Source organism: Eumetopias jubatus, unplaced genomic scaffold (assembly GCF_037043125.1).
Source record: "Eumetopias jubatus isolate StellerSeaLion01/CBP00866 unplaced genomic scaffold, mEumJub1_p1.0 scaffold_10, whole genome shotgun sequence".
In the NCBI taxonomy this organism is placed as follows: domain Eukaryota; kingdom Metazoa; phylum Chordata; class Mammalia; order Carnivora; family Otariidae; genus Eumetopias; species Eumetopias jubatus.
This window is the reverse complement of record NW_028274816.1, coordinates 83,918,574-83,942,044: the sequence shown is the minus strand read 5'-3', so window position 1 is coordinate 83,942,044 and position 23,471 is coordinate 83,918,574. Positions and strand designations below refer to the sequence as shown.

Below are 23,471 nucleotides of genomic sequence, written 5' to 3'. Positions count from 1 at the left end.
GACAGAACTATCCCCCCTCCTAGAAAACGTGATCTCTCTACCGGGCTTGACTCTGGCCAAGTTAGGTGGCCCTCCCTGGCCTAAGCTGTATCCATGGTAACTCCAGGGGTTCTGCTCCCCGGGGCGGGGGGGGGGGGGGAGAGGCTGTATTTCCTTCTTATCGCCCTTTGTCCGGGGCATCCACCTGGTGCCAGAACTCCGGACTTGAGCGCGCTAGGTCAGTTTATACTCCACGCGGCCCTGCTTGTCCCCAGGCCCCTCCTTCGTGGTCCTTCTCTTTGCTTAGAGTCAAATCCCCTGGAATACACTAAATGCTCTCTGAGTCCCCAGGGCGGGGTTTATTTGTCATTGTTCTAAGTGGAAAATAATGTGTACTTAATGCAAAAAAATATGTGCCTGTTAGAGAGGAAAAAAATCAGAGAAGCCAAAATAAGAAAATGGCAAACATCCCTGTTTTCATTGCCCAGAGATAATTGCTGCTAGCAGCCAGGTGGGTGGCCTTCAGATCCCAGTGGCTGAGTGCATGGACGTGCACTGATGTGCGTGTGTTTCCAACCCAACCTTCACTCATCAGGAACATCTCTCCACGGCGGCAGTCTTCTGTTTACAGAGGTCGCTAATTGGCGCGGCTGGCTGAAGCTGCCCCTCCCCCACTTGTTTATTTATTTCTTTTTTTATTTATTTGCCTTTCTGTGAAGCACATATCTCCAGGTTAGGTGGCTTGTAACCTTGGTAATGGAGGCAAGGGCTTGTAGCCCTTATGAAGCAAGAGATTTTCGGAGTGCAGATAACAGGAGCATCTGAGGAAAAGGTGGCTGGATGGCCAGACCAGGACTCAGCCTTGCAACGGCACTCCAGAGCCCACCCTGGGTCACTCTCCTCCCTTCCCTCCTCTCTCCCCAAATAGCCCCCTCCCTGGAGCTAGAGAGAGGTCTGAACGCCCTGAGGCCCCAGCAGAAAGTGTGGGATCCTAGGTCCTGTTTGCACATTGGCTCTGCTGAAAGGTGAGTGTGGAGTTCCATCAGGGTGGACCATCAGACGGCAGGCACTGGGGACGTAAGTGGAGAGGAGACACAGCTCCCTGGGAGGGGCTCCTGGATCCGGGGGTAGGGACGCTGGGCTCGGAGTGCCTTCCTGGAGGAGTGCCCTCGGGCTGGGCTCTGAAGAACACATGGTGGATGAAGAAGGTGGTGGGGGAAGGGACAAGACAGAGGAGAGCCGGCGGCTGGTGTTGGGTCTGCGAGCAGAGCCCCGAGCAGCTCCAGATGGCTGGAGCCAGGCGGCGACGCAGCCAGAGGCAAGCCAGGAGCCAGGTGGTGAAGCGCCAGGTTTAAACATTTTCCTTATTTTCACGGGAAGCCTTTTACGCCCAGGGTGGAATTCGTGTTGGCAGTTCTGCAAGGTGCGTCTGGTGAGCAGGTGGGGAGACGGAGAGACAGAGCAGTGGGCGGTTGAGAAAAGAAAAGGTGAGGGGCTGGGGAGGAGGGGACTGGAGGCCCTCGGGAGGCCGGCTGACGGCTCAGAGGTGAGGGCGCACGGCCCCCAGATTTCTGGCCTGGGCGCCCCGTGTGAGCGGCGGCTGTAGCTTCAGAAGCAGGTATGGTGGGGACGGGAGCAGAGTTAGCTAGGGGCTCGAGGTGGAGAGCAGGGGGCAGAGCAGAGAGCAGGAGGTCAGAAGACAGATAAACCGAGCTGTCCCGTGGAACTTTCTGCCACCATGGAAATGTTCTCCCAGCTGTTCGAGAGGGCGGCCGCCTAAAACGTCCTGGTGCGGCTGAGAACCGAATTCTTCATTTTTGCTTAATTTTAGTGAATTTATACTTAGCAGGGGCTAGGGGCCACTGTTCTGGGGGGCGCAGGCCGAGAGCTCCTTGGCCAGGCCAGGGTGGGGACAAGGACTGGGGAGGTGTCACTGGAGAAAGTGACAGAAAAGTGTGTTTTGAGGGGGAGGAGCTGATGGCCGAGGCCATCGTCTGGGAGACACCTGTCCCTGAGGGCGAGACGGTGAAGGACAGATGCTGGCAGACAGGCTGAGCTGGAGCAGGGACGGAAGAGGAGGTGGCCAGCCCAGCACTGTGTGCATGCTGAGCTAAATTATATTCGTGACCTAGAAGCCACTGGGTGTGGGACAAATTTCTCTCTTCTGCCACGCTTCCTTGGGAGGTGTCTGTGGGATGTTGGGGTGATGTCTAGGTCCCAGAAGAACCGAAGACATTGGCACTGCTTGTACAGACCCTGAGGGCGTCCCGGCTGTGGGTAAGCGGGCCCTGGGCCAGGCCACCTGCAGAGCAGGCTCACGGCAGGGCACGAGCTGTGGGGGGCTCTTCTCTCTCATGCAGTTCTCAGAGCAAGGGCGAGCCTGCAGCCCAAGGCCTGACAGCTGGGAGGTGATCTAAGGACAGTGCTCTAGTCAAGGAGGTCTTTGTTTGCACTGGGATGGACTCGGAGCTGGGGAGGCTGGGCTGGCCAGGTGCCCCCGGAGGCCCGACGCCTGCAGCCCACGTGGTCTCGCTGTTTGCGGGGCCTGGGCAGAAGCCCGTGCCCGCTCTCGGCGCCAGGTGAGCCTTTCCTTGCCGAGGCACTGTTGGCCCAGGAGAGATGGAGAAGTTTCAGGTTGGGGGGACCGCTTGCCTTCTCTTTTCTTTACTGTTTTGTCCCGAGCCAGCCTCTCTGCTAGGCAGGGAAGAGTTAGCCCTTGCTTATTTTTTTTTTTTTAAAGATTTTATTTATTTATTTGAGAGAGAGAGAGAATGAGAGATAGAAAGCACGAGAGGGAAGAGGGTCAGAGGGAGAAGCAGGGAGCCCGATGTGGGACTCGATCCCAGGACTCCAGGATCATGACCTGAGCCGAAGGCAGTCGCTTAACCAACTGAGCCACCCAGGCGCCCTAGCCCTTGCTTATTAACCAGTAAGTAGCTCCAAAAGACCCCATCTCCATCCCTGGCCGTGTGCTTTGGAGGTCACCAAATAAACCCCAAAACCTTAAAAAGTAAACCCTACTTCTCTAAGCCGGAGAGCAGCTCCTTGGAGAAGGGAAAAGAAAGATTCAGTGAGTGGCACAGGTTCCAGGCAGGAACTGACCGATGTTCCCTTAATAAAGGGCCCTCATGCCCCCACCACTGCCTCCTTTACAGGGCGGGCGGGCGGCGGGGCGTGGAGCAGGGAGGGTCTGGGGCCAGCTAGGCTGCCTGGCTACAGAGGGGAAATTAGATATTAAATGGGTTTCTGAAATTGGTGAACAAGCGCCGCTTATCAACTGGAAGTCACTCTGCCTCCCTCCTTCCCGTCACCAGAGGAGTTTGGTGAGAGGAAAGTTAGCGTGACGAATGGCTTCTGGGGAAGGAAAGCAGGAGTCACGTGATGGTCATCAGGGCCAGAGGGACACCCCAACATGGCGCTCTCTCCTTCCTGGGCACCCCAGGATCTAAACCGAGCAGGCTTCCTGCAGCTGCTGGAGAGCTCTGAGCTCTTCAGTGGGAGAGTTCCAGCAGATGTCAAAGCGGAGAGGGGCAGCCTCGGAGCTTCCTTTCTGGTTGGGAGGATGCTGGGGAGCGGGAGGTGGCAGGAGCAGATGTGCGGAGGGGGCCGCGGCGGCGCAAGCACTGTTGACGCCACGCTGAAACAAGGAGTGATCGCATGCCACGCTAACTTGCATTCTTGGCCTAGAAGCCATGAGGTGTGGGAGAAAGCCCCGTTTTATGCCAAGCTTCCTCTGGAGCCGTGTGTAAGATTTTGGGGTAATGTCCAGGCACTACAAAAGCCAGACAAAGATATTTGTCTTGGGTGTATTGAAGTCTGGGCCCCAGCCAGAGCTCCTGGAAAGCATCACCTGGAGGCAAATGGCAGAAAGGAGGAGAGACCTTCAGGAGATATTAAAGGGGGTGGGTGACTGATTTGATGTGGCGGATGCATGAGAGGAAGAAGCCCAAATGACTCCCAGATTTCTGGCCGGCTGCTTGTTCTGAGCCCTGCTTCCTCCCCGCCCCCCCACACCGTCTGGTCCGATAGCGCTTCCTGCCATGATCGGAACGCTCTGTTCTGTGTCGTCCAGCGTGGGAGCTACCAAACATATGCAGCTACCGACGGCTCGGGATGCGGCTAGTGTGGCCGAGGACCTGAACTTCGAATTTTATTTAATTGTATTTAATTAGTTTAAAATGAAATAGCCACACACGGCACAGCGGCCGTCGCCCTGGATGGCGCAAGCCTTGAAGCTTCGTTACGCACTTTACCACTTTGATCCCACGTTCGCCATTCTGTCTTGAGCCGCGATTGAGTGCACGTCTGTCTCTTCACTGGACTGTAATCTTTTCAAGGTCAGGGAGGGAATTTCACATATGGTAGGATCGCTCTCTCCTGAGCTCCGACACAAGGCTGGGCACATCGTGGGCCTTCGGTGAGTCCAGGCCCATGCAAGACGTTCTGCTGAGAGGGAGGAAATGTCTTGTCTTCTAAACTTCTTATCCAGGGAGATCCTAGGCTTCTTGCCTCCAGGAAAAACTGGTCACCCGCTGAGGATTAAGGAAGAGGGAAAACCATGTTTATAAATGCTTTTGTCAGATGGCACTGGGCTGGGTGTGGCATCATGGCCAAACGCAAACATGTGGCGCCTGGGCTCTGGGAGTTTCCCGGCAGATCCCAGGCAGGGCAACACAGAGGGCGGTGGGACGGATCTTAAACAGACACCGGGAAACTGCAGTGTAGGTCCGAAGACTGTCTCTTTAAAGGATTCACCCCGCGTCCATCCCATGAGAAGGGATGAAAATTATTAACGAGGAAGTGTTCTCAGACCCCGTAAATGGCCCAGCTCCCTCTTTTGCACCCCCAGTCCTGCAAAGGAGGTTCTATCTCTTGGGGGGAGGTTAAGCTGGAGCTAGATGGGAGGGCTGAGGGCAGAGCAGCCGAGGAGCCACGGGCCTTCTGGGGCAGGGAGTAGGAGGAAAAAGGTGTTTGTGGAGTTGCCATGGGATTTGGCAAACGAATTTCTTCACAAGGTTTGAGAACGGCAAGTCAGGAACTTGAGTCACGTTGCAGTTGGCCTCAGATGCCTTGACCGCAAGGCAGCCTGGAGACTGGACCGCGTGGGCCAGATGGTGAGGGTTACACACCACTGGCCAAGAAGTCCCGGGGGCCCGGCCCTGCCTCCGCTGGGTGCAACGTGGTCTTCTGAGCGAACCTTCCTGGGGGCAAAGCCTCACCCTCTGTTGGTGACTTCATTTCACTGGAAATAGCTAAAAGTGATTTGGAGCCAAGTTTGTTTGGATGTTGGGCAATACTGTTTTTGCCCAAAAGTGACTAAAATGATCATAATGTCATAATGCTGACTTTTCTGTGGGACTTGGTAAAATGGCTTTTCAGATATTTTTGAAGAAGGAAAGATTTCACTCAGGGTTTGCTTTGTCCCCAAAGAGGAGGTTCTTGAGGAGAACCACCAGCCTCTTCTGCCCTTCACTTTGTCAGCCTGGTGCTTCTGACTCCTTGTCGGCTCGCTCCCCACTGATATCATCACCCTGAAGGCGGCTGCATCCAGGTCCCCACTAGGAAGAGACATACCAATGTGCCAAATGGTGCTCCCCCTGGGGCTAGAGCACTGACCTTCAGCTAGGGGGAATTCTGCCTTCCCAGGGTACAGACTTCCAGCAAAGTCTGGAGACGTTTTTGGCTGTCACAACAGGGAGTGGGGGGTGGGTATCAGTAGAATCCAGTGCATGGAGTCCAGGGATGCTGATAAATATCTTGCAGTGCACAGGACAACCTCCCACAACAAAGAGTGAGTCAGCCCCAAATGTCAATAGTGCCGAGGCTGAGAAACCCTGGGGACCAAAGAATCCGAGGTAGCTTTTTATGTGTGTTTGTTTTTATCTCCCGACTTTTCCAAGATTAATATATGTTACTTTGATTTCAGAAAAAAAAATGTTTGAAGAAAGGAAAACCTCTTTTCCTTTCAAGTGATGCAAGCTTGGCATTTAAAGGAGGAAAAAAAAAGAGTAATTATTGAGGTGCCAAGGTAAAACAGAGGAAATACAGAAAAAGGGAAATAGACAACTTTAGAAAAGTCCATTTCACAAACATTTGTTGGGCAGCGATCAAGTTCAGGGTGCTGCAGGATGCTCGGCCGGTCCAAGATGAACAAGACCAGGAGGACAGGGTCTGCGGTGCAGAATCTTACAGGCCAAGCAAAACTCTGCAGAACGAGACAACAGGAAAAACAAAATCTGAAAAGAGGACAGAGAGGTTTTGCCAGCTGAGGGTCTGGGAAGGCCTCGGGAAGAAGAGGAGGTGCTTGAGTTGGGTCTTGAGGACCGGGTAGCGTACGGATAGGATCTGAGGGCAGCCTGTTGAGGTCAAATCCGCTGCCCCCCTCCAGCCCCCACTTACAGGTTGGGTGGTCTGAGGCTAATCAACTTCTCTACATCTCTGTTTCCTCGTTTGTAAGTTTGGTAGAATAATGGATGAATATTGTCTCCTTGAAGGATTCACCGCAGACTCCTCCGAGGCTGCTGGTGGGATAAGAATTACTAATGAGGAAGTGTTCTCAGACCTAACCCTGACTTGTAAGATCAGAAGAATCAATTGAGATGATGCCTGGACACTCAGCTAGCGCCTGGGGCAGCTGTAGGTCCTATGAGGCTGGTTTTTAATAGAAGAGAGGAGGAGAATGGGAACTCCTGGCCAGGGGAGCAGGTTGTGTGCGGTTGGACAGATGCCAGGAGTTTAGGGGAGCGGCTGGAAGCTGGGATTCAAAAGCATGGTCCGAGGCCGAGGAGCACTGACAGCACCTGGGGCTTTTGGTAAATGTAGACCCTCAAGCCCTGTCCCAGACCTGCTGAATCAGAATCTGCATTTTAACCAGATTTCCCAGGTGGTATGTGTGTACATGAAAGTCTACAAAGCAGGAAGCTTGAGCACAGGATGAGGGATGCCGTACAATGTGGCTGAAAAGTGGGGACAGACTGGGGTGTCATGCATGCTCTGCCAAGGAGAAATGATGGATGGATGGATGGACAAATGGACAAATGGATGGACGGATGGATGGGTGGATGGATGGATGGACAAATGGACAAATGGATGGACGGATGGATGGACAAGTGGATGGATGGATGGATAGGTAGATAATTTTAATATGTATTTTATAAATTCACATAAACATGTACAGTAGAGATTCTGAGTGGGGGGCTGGTCCAAGTAGTCTCTTGACCACTGGGCAGGTCTCTGGGCCCTGACGCTTGGGAGGGATGGTTGGTTGGCAGAGAACTCAAAGGTGAGGAGGCCCCGCTGATCCACTGCAGTGGATGGGGTGGGGAGTCATGCAGGGATTGAAGACCCAGCAGAGGTGTGGGTGATAAGGGAGGAAGGGATTTCTGGGGAGGCAGCCTCCCTAGCTCAGAGGCTCATCACATCTCTGAGGATCCACCCAGAGAGCCTCTGGCTCCTGCTGTTTCTGTCCCAGGCTCTGGTTCCCAAATCTCTGTCTCCCCCATGTTCTCTTGATTTGGCATGGGGGCTTCAGCAGGGAGGGCTCCCAGGGCAGCCTCTCTTCAGCGCTGTAACGGCAAAACCACCGACATGCAGAGTAAAGAACAAAGCCCCAAAGTCAACCTACTAGCTACAAGGTCATGCCCCACCAGCTAGAAGTTCTCCGAGCAATGGGGGTGTTTGAGGGGAAGCCCATGGCCTCCCCCAGCCGACGAAAGGAGCCTTCATCTGTGTAGATGATTCCTGACAAAAAAAGAACACTGTCTTGGGATTTAATTGTCCTTAAACATAAAAGAGGAATTAAAGAAAAATCAGACATGGGACCTTTCGAGATCTGCCTCTCAGTAGCGACCTGGATCCCACTTGTAACTTGGCTTTCGAGGGGTGGGTGGTTCTTACTTCCCCCAGACCTCCGTTTCTCACGGGGCAGCTGAAAGGGTTGAACTCTCTGTCCTCACTGGGCCTGTGAGGTGCTGCATTGTATGTTTTGGTGAGAACCAAGATGGGTTTGGATCGCCCAGTTACGCACTCCTGCCGCGGGGAGGTTTCCCCGCCCGCCACAAACAGCCAGGCACACGGGACTTCTGACTCCAGACTGTGGAACATGCTCCCCGAGTTAGCTGGGGTAGACGCCTCCAACGGTGGAAAGGGATGGGATGTTTTGCCTATTTTAAGCCCAAGCACTGCCCCCTAATGGGCTCACTGGGGACCCACAGTGGACACGTCTTTCTAGAAGGGCTATTCTCAATACTGGCCGAGGAGCTGTCCAGAGCTTTCGCCTGAGAGGTTTGGCACCAGCCCAGCCGGCTGAGGCTCCATGGGCCAAATGTGTCTGTGCACGTGCGTGCGGCCGTGTGAGAGCATGTGGGTGTGCGAGCGTGCATGTGGGTACACGTGTGTTGAGAGTGTGCAGACATGTGAGTATGTGAATATGTGAGTGTGTGCACATACAGGTACTGAGTGTGCTGAATGCGTGTGGGAGTGTGTCGAGTGGGTGAGAATATGCACACGAGGTGTGTGACGATGCCCTGAGGTGTATGAGTGTGTATGAGTGAATGTGTTAGGATGGTGCAAACGTGTAGGTGCAGGAGTAGGTTCATGTATGTGCTAGCGTTGTCACATGTGAGAGTGTGTGAGTGCATGTGTGCACCTACCGCGCATGAGAACTGGGTATACAGGCACACGTGTTGTAAGTTCGAGAGCACATGAGTGTACACGGATGAGTGTGTGGAGAACGTGCGGGAGTGTGTGAGTGTGAGTGTACATGTGTGTGGTCACCCTCCCTGAAGGTGCCGTGGCTGAAGCATTCCGGGTTTCGTGAGTCTGGCCACGGCTCGGGCTGGCTTCTCTGCAGGGCCCGCTCCAGCCCGCGTCCTTCCCCGCGTGTGTTTCCTGGCAGGGACCGGCAGGAAGATGGGCTCCTGGGGACTGAGACTCGTGCTGGCGTGCTGCCTGCTGCTGGCCTTCGCCTGTGGCCCGGCGCTGGGCCGTGTGCCACAGGGTCCACAGGAGGTGCAGGAGCAGGAGGGGACCAAGGAGCCGCCGCTGGACCACGCTGAGAGGTGAGAGATGGGGAGGTGTGGATGCAGGAGCTTGGGTTTGGTGGGTTGAGCCTGGGGTCCAGGGCACCCCAGGGGGGGCTTGTTTGGGGCTGGACGTGAATAGCCAAAGCTGAAGGAAGTGTCCTTGCCGACACTGGTGCTGGAGGACAGCCCAGCCATTTCTCCTTTGAGTGACCCCAGGGCCTTATCTGAAAGTGAGGACAGTGACCCACCTTGCTCTAACCCCAAAGGGATTGGGTTTCTGTAAGGTTTTGCAGACACATCCTTAGGTAAAGACTTCCCCCAAACCCCAACCCCAGCCCTCCGTTTGTCCTTCTATTCTAGCTTCGAGAATATCTTCCAGGGCTCTGAGTGCTACTTGCAAGTAGGAGGCAGGGATGCTGCCGTGAGCTGGTCCGGGGACCCTAACCATCTGATCAGGCTGCCAGTGGCAGAGGATTGCTCAGGGCCGGCAGAGAAGTTGTGCTTTTCTAGGAAAATCATGAATTTCTCCTGAATGTCATCCTCTTCATGGATGTGACCTTCGATAATATAGAGACTTTGGGCTATTTGGAATATTTAGTAGGGATGCACAAAATGCTTAGGATTGCTCATGAAACTGTCATTCATCAAATGTGAGGTCCTAGACACCTGGGAGACAGGCTGATGCTTTGGATTTCTTCGTTATTCTGAGTTTTGGGTTGACTTGATACCCACGGCTTCAGGCTGTCTTCAGAGGATGGTGTAGGACACGCCGACATCCATCATCTCCTCCCCCTCAGCCCCTCCCCCACTTCTCCCCCTCCTCACTTTTCGTTCAGTGAACACTGAGTGCTTTTCATTCAGTGAATGCTGAGTGCCTACTATTGATCTGGCCATCTGCCAGGCACTGGGGGACATGCACAAATGACAGTTCTAGCCTCCAGGAGCTCTGAGGCCATGGGGAAGCAGACACACATGACCCAGAGCAGTGAGGTAGGCTCTGTAGTACAGGTGTGCCCACAATGCTGGGGGTGGGGGTGGGGGTGGGGGGAGAGACTGAGCAAAGGAGTGACCACATCTTGAAGGATACCTGTGCCTGGGGAGCATCCCAAGTTCAGGAGGAGCGTGTGGCCGTGCTAGGTGGGTTTGGGGTAATGGGGTTGATGTTGGAGGGTGGGAAGGGGAGGGGAGGTAGCCTGGTGGGGAGGGGTCTCTCCTGAACTTAATCCTACAGGGAGTCATGAGGGATCATCATGAAGCGGGTGGGGAACATCACGGAGAGGTTTCAATGTCATGACATTCCAGAAAGAATGCTGGAGAAGGCAGGATGACTGGGAGGTGTGGAGAGAGGCAGATTCCAGGAGAGCAGTCAGAATGGTAACGGTCCCCCAGAGTTGGGGAGGCCTGAAGGCCCAGCTTCTGCAGGTACCTTGGTGCTGGGGGTGGGGTGACTGCTCAGGACCTCATGAGCCTCAGAATTGGGTGGCGAGGCTGGAGAAGCCTCTTGAATGAGCCTCAGATTCCATTCTGGGTGACCGGTGATGGTGTCGTGAAGAGGGTTTAGAAAGAGAAGTTTCCAGGGGCAGAGCGATGGGCCGACACTTTTGGACACATCACCTTTGTGGGGCTTGCTGACCGTAGATGGGTACTTCTGGCGAGAGGTGGGGGTCCACCTGGGAGTCCGGTGCTTGTGCGGCGTGAATTTAGGGGGTACAGACCCATTTCCCGGATTGTCTGGGGTTTAAAAGCAGGAGCAGAGGTAGAGAAGGAAGCAGCCATTGAGATGGAGGGACCGTCTCGGAGATGTCACAGCTCCAGAGCCTGGAGCAAAGAGCGGAGGCCAGAATGAGCAGTGGGTGCCGTAAGGTGGCAGCGTGGAGCCCTCAGCGGCCACCTGCCCAGTGTCCCTAGTAAACAGTAGAGTGGCTCTCCAGGGGCTGCAGCTCAAACGAATCCCAAGATCATTTACAAATGAGTCAGCTTAATGTCGCATCTTCTGGAATCACAGTGGCATGAAGGGGACCCACGGCTTGGTCACACATCATCTGAAACCCCTCCCAGAGGGGCAGATCTCTCCGAGCAGCCTCTGTCTCGCGGGGCCCTCAAATTAGCACTGTTTTTGTAGTCACTGTTTCCATCACGAGTATTGCCATGACCAGAAGGCAGAGGAGCTCTTCCAGAAACTTCATGTAGGGTCCCAGAGTTCGCCCAGAGCCACTGCTGTCTGTGTCAGGGAAAGAGCACACAGTCTGGCACATCCAGGCCAGAGGGAAGGCGTGCAGGTAGACCAGACCCTCCGGCAGCAGAAGAGAGAGGGGGGTCCCAGCTCCCAGAGCTCGTGGCCTTCCCTGTAATGCCTTTATTCCCTTAGGGATGAAGAAAACCATGAAAAGTACAGCCCCAGGCAGGGTGAGGAGGCCCCTGCTTCCCGGTGCTTTCGCTGCTGTGACCCTGGCAGCCCCGTGTACCAGGCCATCCCCATGCCGCAGATCAACATCACCATCTTGAAAGGTCAGAGGGCTGCAAAGCCACCAAGGGGAGCTACCCCTGGGCGGGAGGGGGGGGTGCTCTGTGCTGAGCAGGGAGAAGATGCAGTGGTTAGGGTGGATGAGGCAGGTGCAGAATGGCTCCCGCAGGGCCCGGCGCAGGGGCAGGCTATCCTCTAGGGGTGAAGGAGGAGAAACTCCCATCTGAGGCTCTGCCCCCTCGCCAGGAGGAGAGATTGGAAAGAGGCCTGCAGAACCAGGACAGGGGGAGGGTCTCCCCCCAGGCTGCACCCGAGCCTCTGTAACCGCTGTTTAGAGGCTCGGTGGGCCCCGCCCCCTCCGCCCCCAGCCCACTTTCTGAAATGCCCCGGGCCGCCGCGGTCCAGATAACCTAGCACAGCCCTGCGAGGTCTGACTGAGGAGCTCTGGGGCGAGCCTGACATCTGCAGTTCATTTGTTCTGAGTCTGCCATGGGCCTGGCCGCAGTGCCTGTTGCATTTGGACAAACCCCCACGTTCCCTTTTCTTTGCCAGGACTTTCCAGAGGGGGGGGAAATGATCGTTTCTGGATGAAAATAGAACACTCCTTATAGTTGGGTCAGCTTGCCTGACACTGCGTGTTTTCCTGTCCTTTTAGGTGAGAAGGGTGACCGGGGAGACCGCGGCTTGCAAGGGAAATACGGCAAGACGGGCTCCGTGGGCGCCAGGGGCCACATGGGCCCCAAAGGGCAGAAGGGGTCCATGGGGGCCCCCGGGGACCGCTGCAAGAACCACTACGCCGCCTTCTCGGTGGGCCGCAAGAAGCCTCTGCACAGCAACGACTACTACCAGACCGTGATCTTTGACACGGAGTTCGTGAATCTCTACGGCCACTTCAACATGTTCACGGGCAAGTTCTACTGCTACGTGCCAGGCATCTACTTCTTCAGCCTCAACGTGCACACCTGGAACCAGAAGGAGACGTACCTGCACATCATGAAGAACGGGGAGGAGGTGGTGATCCTGTACGCCCAGGTGAGCGACCGCAGCATCATGCAGAGCCAGAGTCTGATGCTCGAGCTGAGGGACCAGGACGAGGTCTGGGTGCGCCTCTTCAAGGGCGAGCGGGAGAACGCCATCTTCAGTGACGAGTTTGACACCTACATCACCTTCAGCGGCTACCTGGTCAAGCACGCCTTGGAGCCCTAGCCCGGAGGCCCTTCAGCCCTGCACTGTGCTCGCTGCAGCCCCTCCCCAGGCCTGGCTTCCCTGCCCCAGCGCCCCAGCTTCGCGGCCTTCTACATGACGCCCCTCAAGGAAGGGGAAGCAAGAGCAGCTGTGCTTGCCGGCCACGCGGGCTCCTGGGTGGGCTTAGCAGGCAGGCACCTGCGAGGAGTGGGGGGGGGGCTCCCAGGTCCCCTCCGTGCGCATATCCATACGCGACCCCGCGGGCAGGCCGCCACATGGCAGGGTGTCCCAGAGTCCTCCTTGCTCCCGGGGCTGGAAATAATGAGGGAAATTCTAAAGTTTGTGAAAGGAGCAAAGGTAAGCCATGTGGGAAAAGGGAGGTATAATTTTGCCTCTGCTCCAGCTGCACTGACTCCCCGGGGAGGCTGCTCTCCCCTGAGCTTGCATGTTCCAGAAGACCGGAAGTAGACGCGGTGGGCCACGGGGGAAGGGGTGGAGGGCGTGGGGACCCTCTTAGGCCATGTATGAGCCTTCTTGGGCAACAGCTGGACTGACATCCACGTCTGGGGGACATCCTGGCCTTGCCCGCGGGATCAGCTGGTATTTCTGAGCCACAATAGTGAGGGGGTTCAGGTTCGGGTAGTGAATGTTAGCTTTCAGCCCTTGGCCCTGGTCTCTGGGCTGAGAGAAGCAGCCTGCTTGCCAGAAGCCACAGACTCCTGAGTGCAGCTGGGGACCTCAGGAGCCCCTGGGTCTGCAGATGTTTCCATGAGAAGCAAAGCTCAATACATCCACGGCACAGCCATCCTTCCCGGCACGGCTCTGCTCCACGCCCCCCTACGGCCCAGGAGCCCTGCGCAGGGCCTTCACTCCTGTCACCCCGGCATTCCTCCTTCTAGACGGGTCAGCCACGGAAGGCACTGGGGCCTTCGTTTTGTAGCAGGATCATGCTTAGATAATATTTTCTACAAAACCTCCTTGCACACCATCTCTGAGTCCTATTGCCCAGAGGGTTCAACACTCGGCAGCCCCAGGGCTCTCCCCCAGGCCTCTTTGGTCAGCAGCCCGAGACAACATGGGAGGAACTTCCTCTGGGCCCCAGAGCAGGGAAAAGCTGGAAGGGGCTGGAAGGCTCCCCCTCCACCTGTCTCGGAGCCCCCATGGGGTACCATCCCTCTGCCCAGGAGAGAAGGCATGTCTCAACCACTGGAGTCAGAACCCTCTCTCTGAGGTGGGGTGTAGATGTGCCCAAAGGGGCTGCTGCCTGGAATTGGTGCTCTGGCCTGTGGGTGGCTTTGGCCGGGTGGCCCTTCCCTGCCTCTCTCCATTAATGCCCAGGGCCAGAGTCCTGCCTCTACCTGCTCGGGCCCCTGAGCCCCTCCAGGAACCTTCCTTCCCACCGCCTGGTGACCCTTGGTCTTGACCCATCCCTCTGCTCTCCCTGGGCCTTGCCACCGGGTCGGGGGTCTGCACATCCTTCCCTCTGAAGGACTTCTGCTGGTCAGACTTGAAAAATGGAGTTTCTCCGGGCGTGCTGGTGAGCAGAGTGCCCGCCTCCTGCTTTGTGCTGTCCCAATGCTCTTTCAGAAAACATTAAACTTGGACCATGTGTCTCAGCATCATGGCCTCCTCAGTTTGCTCCTTGAACCAAACCCTCCTCCTTCCTCTCCCCACCCCTGCACCCCACCTACTGCCTGTTGGAAGCCTGGGGGTCCCCAGCTTGGCACCCGGGAACATAGGTAGCCAGCGGGCACAGCCTGGGCCCTGAAGGGCCTTGTTCCTCAGGGGAACACACTGTATAGGCTCAGCTGGACATGGTCGCATTGGGCACCCTGTGCTTAGCGGAGCCTTCGAGTGGCAGGCAGGAGGCAGGGCTTAGGCAAGGGTGGTCTGGGTCCCGGGGCTGCTGTAACAAACCGCCACAAGCCCGATGGCTTGAAACAATACACATTTATTCTCTCGCAGGCTTAGAGTCCAGGACTCCTACACTGAGGTGTGGACAGGGCCATGTTTCCTCCCAGGTCTGTAGGGAAGGGTTCTTCCTTGCTTCTTTTAGCTTCCGGTGGCCCCGGTATTCCGTGGCTGGTGGCCGAGTCACTCCGGTCTCTGCCTATCTCCCTCTGCACGTGGCCTTCTTTCTTGTGCCTGTTAGACCTTTCCCTTAGACACCTGACATTGGACTTAGGGCCCATCCTGAATCCAGGATGATCTCCTCTCAAGATCCTTAACTTAATGACATCGGCAAAGACCTTATTTCCAAGTAAGGTCACGGTCATGGGTCTCAGGGGTGAGGAGGACTCGGATGTACTTTTTGGGGGAATACAATTCAACCCACTACAGTGACCTGCGGGCTTGAATACCCCCACCAACAGCTTCCTTCGTGCTCGAGCCGTGAAGAGATGTTCCTTTCTCTTCTCTCTACAGCTTGTCAACTGGGTTAGCGGCCAGGGCCCTTGCCTGATGGCCAGCAGGGAGTGCAGTGTCCTTCTTTTGCCTGGTTCTAGGATCAGCCTGTGCTCAGCCCTGGGCTGGGGCCAGGTGGGAACCAGCAGATCCTGAAATTCTGCTCCCTGTAAGACAAAGAGCAGACACCGCCTCCACAGAGCCGCGGCCATCCATAGAAGGAAGTGCCTTCTATGCAGCTGGGAGGAGGGGCTGAGGGTATTCCCCAAAGATGTATGGGAGGAATGGGTCAGCCTCACCCAGGTGCCTACTGCCTTGGGGTACAGTCACACGGACATTGTTAACACCTGTTCTATCGCCCGCCAAGCCAACGTGGGAGACGAGGCGGCACCTGCTCCCAAGCCCACACAATGCCCTCTCTCGCGCTTTGAGCTCCCCCACACCCAGCCCTTCCTGCCGCTGTCTTTCCACTCCCTTCCTGATTGCATTTCTCACTCTCCAAATATTTACCCTGCATCTGCTTTGTGGTGCTAGGTGCTGGGGGCATCATGACACATAAGATGGGGTACTTGCCTTCCGGAGGACTTTTCGGGGATGTTAACTACAGTCCGACATGGATGTAGCCTTCTCAGAAGAACTGCATATGTGGCACTTAGTTATCGGCTCCTTCTGACTCCCCCCTACAAAACTGTTTACTTTGCATAGGCCCCTTCCCCTGTGCCCTGACCTTGGCTAGTAAGGCATTGTCTAGCCATTCCTGGAAAAGACCTGATAAACTCAGTTGCAAAACAGATACTAGTGTTTTAGCAAAAGGGGGTAGAGACAGCTGATGACTCAGCCAAAGGAGAGAACTGTTTACGCTACAACTTTTAGAAGGCTCTGTAATCAGGGGTGGGAGCGGTGAGGCGTGCACTCCCCATCCTATGGGGTTATCATGTGTGTGTGCGCACATGTGCGAGAATGCAATGGCATGATGGCAAACTGGGTTTTTGAGGCCATAGTAATGGGAATAAAATGAGACCTTCTCCCAGATCATGAAAACAACAACAACAACAACAAAAAGGTAACAGAAAATAATAAATAAAACAAGATGCCTTCGGATGCAAAAGAGTGGAGCTGGATCCCTACCTTACACCATATACAAAAATTATCTCAAAGCGGATCAAAGTTCTCAATATAAGGGCTAACAGTACAAAATTCTTAGAAAAAAGTATGGCTGTAAATCGTCATGACCTTGTATCAGGCGGCTGTTTCCTAGGTGTGACACCAAACCCCAAGTAACACAAGGGAAAATAGATAAATCAGACACTGCCAAAATTTAAAATTCTGGACTTCAAAGGACATGACTGAGAAAGTGAAGGGACAGCACAGAATGGGAGAAAATATTTGTAAATCATAGATCTGATAAGGGACTTATATCCAGAGTACATTAAGAACTCTTGCAACTCAATGATTTAAAAAAAAAAAACAAATTAAAAAATAGGCAAAGGGTCTCAATAAACATTTCTCAAAGCAGACTGACAAATGACCCATAAGCCCCTGAAAAGATGCTCAGTATCATTAGCCACCAGGGAAATGCAAGTCAAAACCTCAGTGAGATACAACTTCACAACCAACAGGACGGCTGTCATCAAAACGACAAATGTTGGCAAGGATGGAGAGAGGCTGTCACCCTCAGACACGGCTGGCAGGAATGTAAAATGGTGCAGCCACTTCGGAAAACAGTCTTGTGCTTCTGCAGAATATTAAGCATAGAGCTACAGGTGACCCAGCGATTCCAATTCTAGGTGTATCCCCAAAAGAAAAGAAAACATTGTGGATGAATGTCCTTGGCAGCATTATTCATAATAAAAAAAGCGGAAACAATCCAAATGTCCATCAGGTGATGAATAAATGAATAAAATGTGGTCTGTCTGTACGATAGAACAGTACTCAGCTCTAAAGAAAGTAGCGACACCTGCTATAGCCCGGATGAACCTCAAACACATGAAGCCAAATGAAAGCAGTCAGTCACAAAAGACCACTTATTATATGGTTCCACTTATGTGAAATGTTCTGACCAGCAAATCCATAAAGACAGAAAGTAGATTAAAGGTTTCCAGGGGCTGAGGTTTGGGGGAAGGGAGTGAGTGCTAACAGGGACAAGGTTTCCTTTTTGGAGTGATGAAAATGTTCTAAAATTGATGGTAGGGGTGGTCATGTGACTGGGTGAATATACTAAAACCATGGACTGCACACACGAAATGGGCAAATTGTATGTTTTGTAAATTATATCTCAGTAGTTACAAACACACACGTGCGCGCACACACACACACACACACACACACACACACTAGCACGCCTTGCCCTTCTCTGTTGAGGCCTGGGGAGTCCTGGAGCTCCAGACAGGCGACCTTCAGAGCCAGGCTCATTATTCTGGGCATGGATCAGGAGGGGGTCAGGGTCCAGGGTTCAGTGAGGTGGGATGGGATTGTCAGGCTTAGTTCTTCCAAGAGCATTACTTAACAAGCATTTTGGAACCAACTGTTGGATGAGATCACACAAACGCAGGAGGCTGACTCAGGTGCCAAGGGAAGCAGTCCACAAGGAACAGCTAATTGAGGACCATGTTCTCTCTGATGTCCCCACACAGCTGGAGTAGGGCTTGGAGAGGCGTAGCGACCTCAGATGCCCTACATCAGCTGGCCCTGGTAACCAGCTCCTCCTAGGGCAGAATGGAGCAGAGCCCATTTCTCTTTATGCAGATGGTCAGGCGAGGACAAGAAATTTCCAATTTAGAGATTTTCACAAATAAGAGTAGAAGTCTGTATACTCTAGATAACTCGGAAACCTCCCTGCTGAAAGATAAGAAAACGTTCCAAAGGTTTAACTGAGATAGGCACCAAGTGAGCCGTCCATTCGGTCTGAGATCCTCCTTACTAAAAATATCCAACCAGTGTGTATTGCAGGCTTGCCGTGCGGGGGTTGGGGGGGGGTTGGGTGGGAAACTCACAGCAGCATTATCACAATCAAGCATTACAACAGCTACGCTTGCTACATTTGAGGAGATAAAGGTAAGACAGAATTGTGGCAGAGAACTTGAAACTAATACTAATTAATACTAATAAATCAAAAGGAACGTCCAGAAGTGAGAAACAGAAGAAGAGACACGAAGGGCTCTGTGGCGGAGCATGCCAGCATGTTGTACAGAGTTGAAGGGAAAAATCAGTGACTTGGAAGATTAAATCAGAAGAAGATATTCAGAAAGGAGCATGGAGAGATGAAGGGAGGGGAAATACAGAATGGAGAACATATCTGCATGGGGGGGACGGTGAGAAAGCCCAACGTGAGGGTGGCTGGAGTGCCAGATTTGAGAAGAAAGCGGCTGAGAATTTCACTTGATGGATGAAAATCACGAAGACACAGACTCGAGAAACTCGGTGAATCCCCAGCGGCATGAATGACAGCAAGGGCGCGCCCAGCACAGACACAGTGGGGAAACTGTTACAAACCAAAGACAAAGAGGAAAGCTCAACCACAGGGGAATGTTTTCTTTCCCAGGAGCACTAATGAGGCTGACAGCTGACCTCTGGACAGAAGGAGTGCAAGCCGAGTGAGAGGGGAAGGGCACATTGGAAGGACTGAAAAGTCATAGTTGTTGATCTAAAGTTCCATTCCCAATGACAGTATAAAAAATCAAGACAGTTTCAAGCAAAAAAACTTGGGAGCCATTGACAATGGCAAAGCTGCACAAAATGAATGTGATCCCAGAGGGAAGGTCAGAAACACAGACTTGAATGACAAAATGGTAAATTGGGTGGTAATTCTAAACAAACAGTGCCTGTATATATACAAAATATGTCTTGGGGGCACCTGGGTGGCTCAGTCAGTTAAGTGTCTGCCTTTGGCTCAGGTCATGATCTCAGGGTCCTGGGATCAAGCCCCTGCTTGATCGCTGAGCGTGAAGCCTGCTTAAGATTTTCCCTCTCCCTCTGCCCTTCCCCACCCTGCTCATGCATGTGTGCGCGCCTTCTGTCTTGCTCTCTCTCTAAAAGAAAAAACCAACCAAACAAACCCACAAAACTATCACATCAGACAAAGTAGACAATAATGCACGAAGCGTTACTAGAAACAAAGGTGGTCATTTCACGATGATTGCTCAGTCAATTCACCAGGAAGAGAGAAGGTAAATTTAAAATCTACACGTACCTAGTAACACAGCCTCTAAATATGTAAAGGCAAATGAACAGGAAAGAACAAATGCAGAATCATAGTGGGAAATATTAATACACCCCTCTCAGTAACTGATAGAATAATCACATTCTTTTTTTCCCCTAAGATTTAGTTATTTATTCTAGAGAGAGAGAGAGAGAGAGAGAGTGTGTGTGTGTGCAAGCACGGGAATGGGCAGAGGGAGAGGGAGAGGATCTCAAGCAAACTCTGTGCTTAGTGCAGAGCTGGACTGGGGCTCGATCCCATGACCCTGGGATCATGACCTGAGCCCCAATCAGGAGTCGGACGCTCAAATGACTGAGCCACCCAGGTGCCCTTAGAATAATCGTATTCTTTAAAAAAATCAATAAATAGAGGATTTGAGAAATATGATAAGAAAATCTAACTTAATGGTCATTTTTAGAACACCAACTGCAAAATACATGTTTTCAGGTGCACATGGCCTATTTTTTTAAAAATTGACCCGGTTTTAGCCATAAAGCAAGTTCTACTTTCGAAGGACTGAATCATACAGAGTATTTTCTCTGCATATATTCAGTTATATACTCAACTATATAACTCAGTGATGCTAAAAATCAATGACAAAAAGCAAATTAGGGCACCCCCCTATGTTTGGGAGTTAGGAAATATACTTTGAAATAACCCATGGATTAAAAAACAAATCACAAGACAGTTAGAAGATATTTTGAAATTAATTAAAATAAAAAAAAACCCCACGATGTAGCAAAACCTGTGGGCTATACTAAAGCCATGTTTAATGTGCTGCCTTCACTCAAGCATCAGAGATGAAGAAAGGCTGAAAATCAATGAAACGGGCGTTCACTTAAAGAACTTAGGGTAAGAGCATCAAATTAACCCCAAGAAAGTAAGAGGAAGAAAACAACAAAGATAAAAGGAAAAAGCAATGAAATAGGAAGAGAAACAAAAGAAACATCACTCCAGATGCTGCAGACACGGAAAACAGGACGTGAATTTGAGGGACGACATTATGGTAACGCATCTGGAAAATGAGATGAAATGAGCACTCTCCTGGTTCCAAAAAACCCATCACGCGATAGTGATGCAGAAGGAAAGGGAAGATCTGAAGTCTTAAAAGAATCGAATAGACTCTGTAATTAAAAAGCTTTTAAAAGAATCAACTTGTGGGCTCAGATTGTTTTATGAATAAACTTTTGCCAAATGTTTGTGGACAAGCAAGCTTAATCTCCCAGAAAGGAGAAAAGGGCACATTCCCCACCTTGTTTCGGGAGATGATCATAATGTTGATGGCAGCACCCGGGAGAGCACTGTGGGAGGGGGCAGTGCGGGCAGGTCCCTCGCTCAAACAGAGGAGGGAGAATCTGCATCAGCCCCCGAAGCCCGCAGTAGGAGGGAAGACGACTTGTCACGAGCAAAGTGGGTTTATTGTGGGAAGACAGGCTTGGATGACATCGTAAGGTCAATGTGTTTTATCACATTAACAGGGACTTACAGTGAACGTGTTTGATGAGACCCAACCCAACCCTAACCCATTCAGGATAGAAGAGTCTTGGTAAACCTGCTATTGGCAAGGAGTTCCCTTGCTTAATAAAGCCCACCTTCGGAAAAACCGACAAACACGTAATTCCAGGTGAAGCGTGGAAAGTTCTCTCTGGAGACCTGGGGCAAGGCCGGGACTCCGCGAGGACACTTATCTGGCATTGCTTTGGAAGTCTCGGCCAGTGGGGTAAGGAAGGGAAAGTCAATGCAAGATGTGAGGATTTAGAAAAGGAGGAAATAAAATTGCCATTATTCGCAGTTGACGAGTTACACAGAAAATCCAAAAGAATGTGCAGGTTAATTAGCAGCTGATAGATGTAGGGTCGATATACAAAACCGCTGTAGCAGCAACAAACAGAAAATGAAATTTGAAAACAAACACTGGAGTTGTTATCATTTGTCCCATAATAAACCACTTAAAACACTCAATATCTTGAACAGACCCACAACTCATTGTTTCTCATGACTCTGGAGGGTGGCTGGGTGCTTCTTTCTGCTGGCCTTGCTGGGCTCCCTCTCCGGGTCTGCTGTGGGGTTGGGGCAGCTGGACGACGTCGGGCTCACGTGCACGGTTGGTGCCCGTGGGGTTCTCTCTCCACGTTGTCCTCCACCCCTTCTTTACAGCACGGTGCTCTCAGCAGAGGGGGCCACAGGGGCAGGGGCAGAAGCTGCACGACCTCCCGAGACCTAGACTCACAAGTCCCACCCCAGCTACTTTGGCCATATTCCACCAGTCAGCCCAGAGAAGTGGATAATAGACTCCATCCTTTGTCGGGAGGAGGGGAAGAGAATTTGCAGCCATATCTAACCCATCAGAGATGCCACTTACACGTGTCCTTTACCTACTGGGGCAAATCTAACAGCAGGCGTGTAGGATGTTTGTATGGAGCACTACAGAATATCATTCAGATGATATAAAATCTAAATCTGTGGACGGTGTGTTGGTTCTTGCCCTCCAAGAAGCAAACACCAAGGCAGGACTGGATGGGCATGAGATTTACAATTATAAAAGTCTATAGTCAGGAAAAGCCAGATGGAAGAGATGCATAGGGCAGAGGATGTGGGAAGGTTCCATGCGCTCTCCGGAGAGGGGGTGGGGTGGGGGGGCTGGGGGGAGGTGTGCCCCCTCCCAGCACCTCCATGGGCTCACCAACCCTGAAGCTCTCCCAACCCGGGAGCTCAGAATTTGTACAGAGGCTTCAGTGAATAGGCATGGTTGATTAAATCATTGGCCCGTGGTGATGAATTCAGTGTCAGTCCCCTTCCCCTCCCAGGAGGTGGTGGGGGTGGTCCCAAAAGTTCCAACCCTCTCATTGAGGTTGGTTCCAGGTCAAACCAGCCCCCAGGCTTAGGGGCTTTCCAAAAGTCTGGGAAGCCCGGCTCCCTGACATGAACTCTGGTGTGGCTGAAAGGGGCTTATTATGATTAATAAAAGACACCTTTTTGGCTCTTATCACTTAGGAAATTCCAAGGGTTTAGGAGCACTGTGCCAGAAATGAAGGCCAAATATACGTTTCTTTTTAAAGATTTTATTTATTTATTTGAGAGAAGAGAGAGAGCGAGTGGGGAGGGGGAGGGGCAGAGGGAGAAGCAGGTTCCCCACTGAGCAGGGAGGCCAACAGGGGCTTGATCCCAGGACCCCAAGATCATGACCTGAGCTGAAGGCAGGCACTTCACCAACTGAGCCACCCAGGTGTTCCCCAAATACACATTTCTTATTATGAAATCACAACACCACAGAGAACCCAAACAGATTCAAGCATGTATGGACACTGATTTTCCAAAAAGGAGCCCTGCAGAGCACTGGATGAAGGGCAGTCTTTCCAAAAACCACAGACTGACTGGAGATCTATATGATAAAAAATAAATTGAGCCCTCCTCCCTCACGTCATAAACAAAAGTGAATCCAGCTGCAGATCTGAAGGTCAAAGGCAAAACAGTAGCACTTCTAGAAAATAACCGGACGGAGCATTCCATATGGTCATGCCTTTGGGGTAGGGAAATACATTTTGAAAAAGACACGAAAGTACTAATCATAACAGACAAGACTGATGAGTTCTGCTGCAGCAAAATCAAGGGCCGTTCTGGATGGCGCAGAGAGAAGCTAACAGGATTTGTGAAGTATTTAGAACTTGATGGAAATGTCGGTGCTGCCTATGGAAACCTGTGGGACGCGGTGTAAGGCATTCTCGGGGAGACATGTGTTCCCCTGCTGCATTTATATGAAAACAAGAAGGATTTACAAATAAGTGAACCAAACTGTCCACTTTTGAAACAGAAAAAGAACAACAGAATAAATCCAAAGACAATAAAAGGAAAGAAAATAAAAGCTGGAGGTTAGGGAAACAGAAAACAAACCAAAAAATAGGACAAACCTAAGTGCCGGTGTTTTGAAAAGACTAATAAAATAGACAGTCCTTTCGCAAAAAGCGGCAAGGAAAAAAAAAAGACACAAATAAACAACACTGGAATTAAAGAGAGGGCATAACCAAGAGATTAAAAACTATGATCAGGAAGGACTTAATACCCCACATCTGAAAACCTTAATGAAACAGACACTTTTCTAGGAAAACATTTATTAGCAAAACTGGCCCAGGAAGAAAGAAAAATCTGAACAGGCCAAAAAACAAAAAAGGGAGATGATATGTTAAAGACCTACCTCCAAAGGCATCTGGAAGTCATATAT

General features: G+C 52.1%; 1 protein-coding gene across 1 annotated transcript; it reads left to right on the top strand.

Annotated features, from left to right (window-relative positions):
• Positions 1–8,889: 8,889 nt before the first annotated feature.
• Positions 8,890–12,672, top strand: C1QTNF1 (C1q and TNF related 1). The gene is made up of 3 exons (XM_028112734.2): positions 8,890–9,038; positions 11,371–11,510; positions 12,122–12,672. Exons 1-3 carry the CDS (start codon positions 8,890–8,892, stop codon positions 12,670–12,672), a joined length of 840 nt encoding a protein of 279 aa, XP_027968535.1.
• Positions 12,673–23,471: the final 10,799 nt, after the last annotated feature.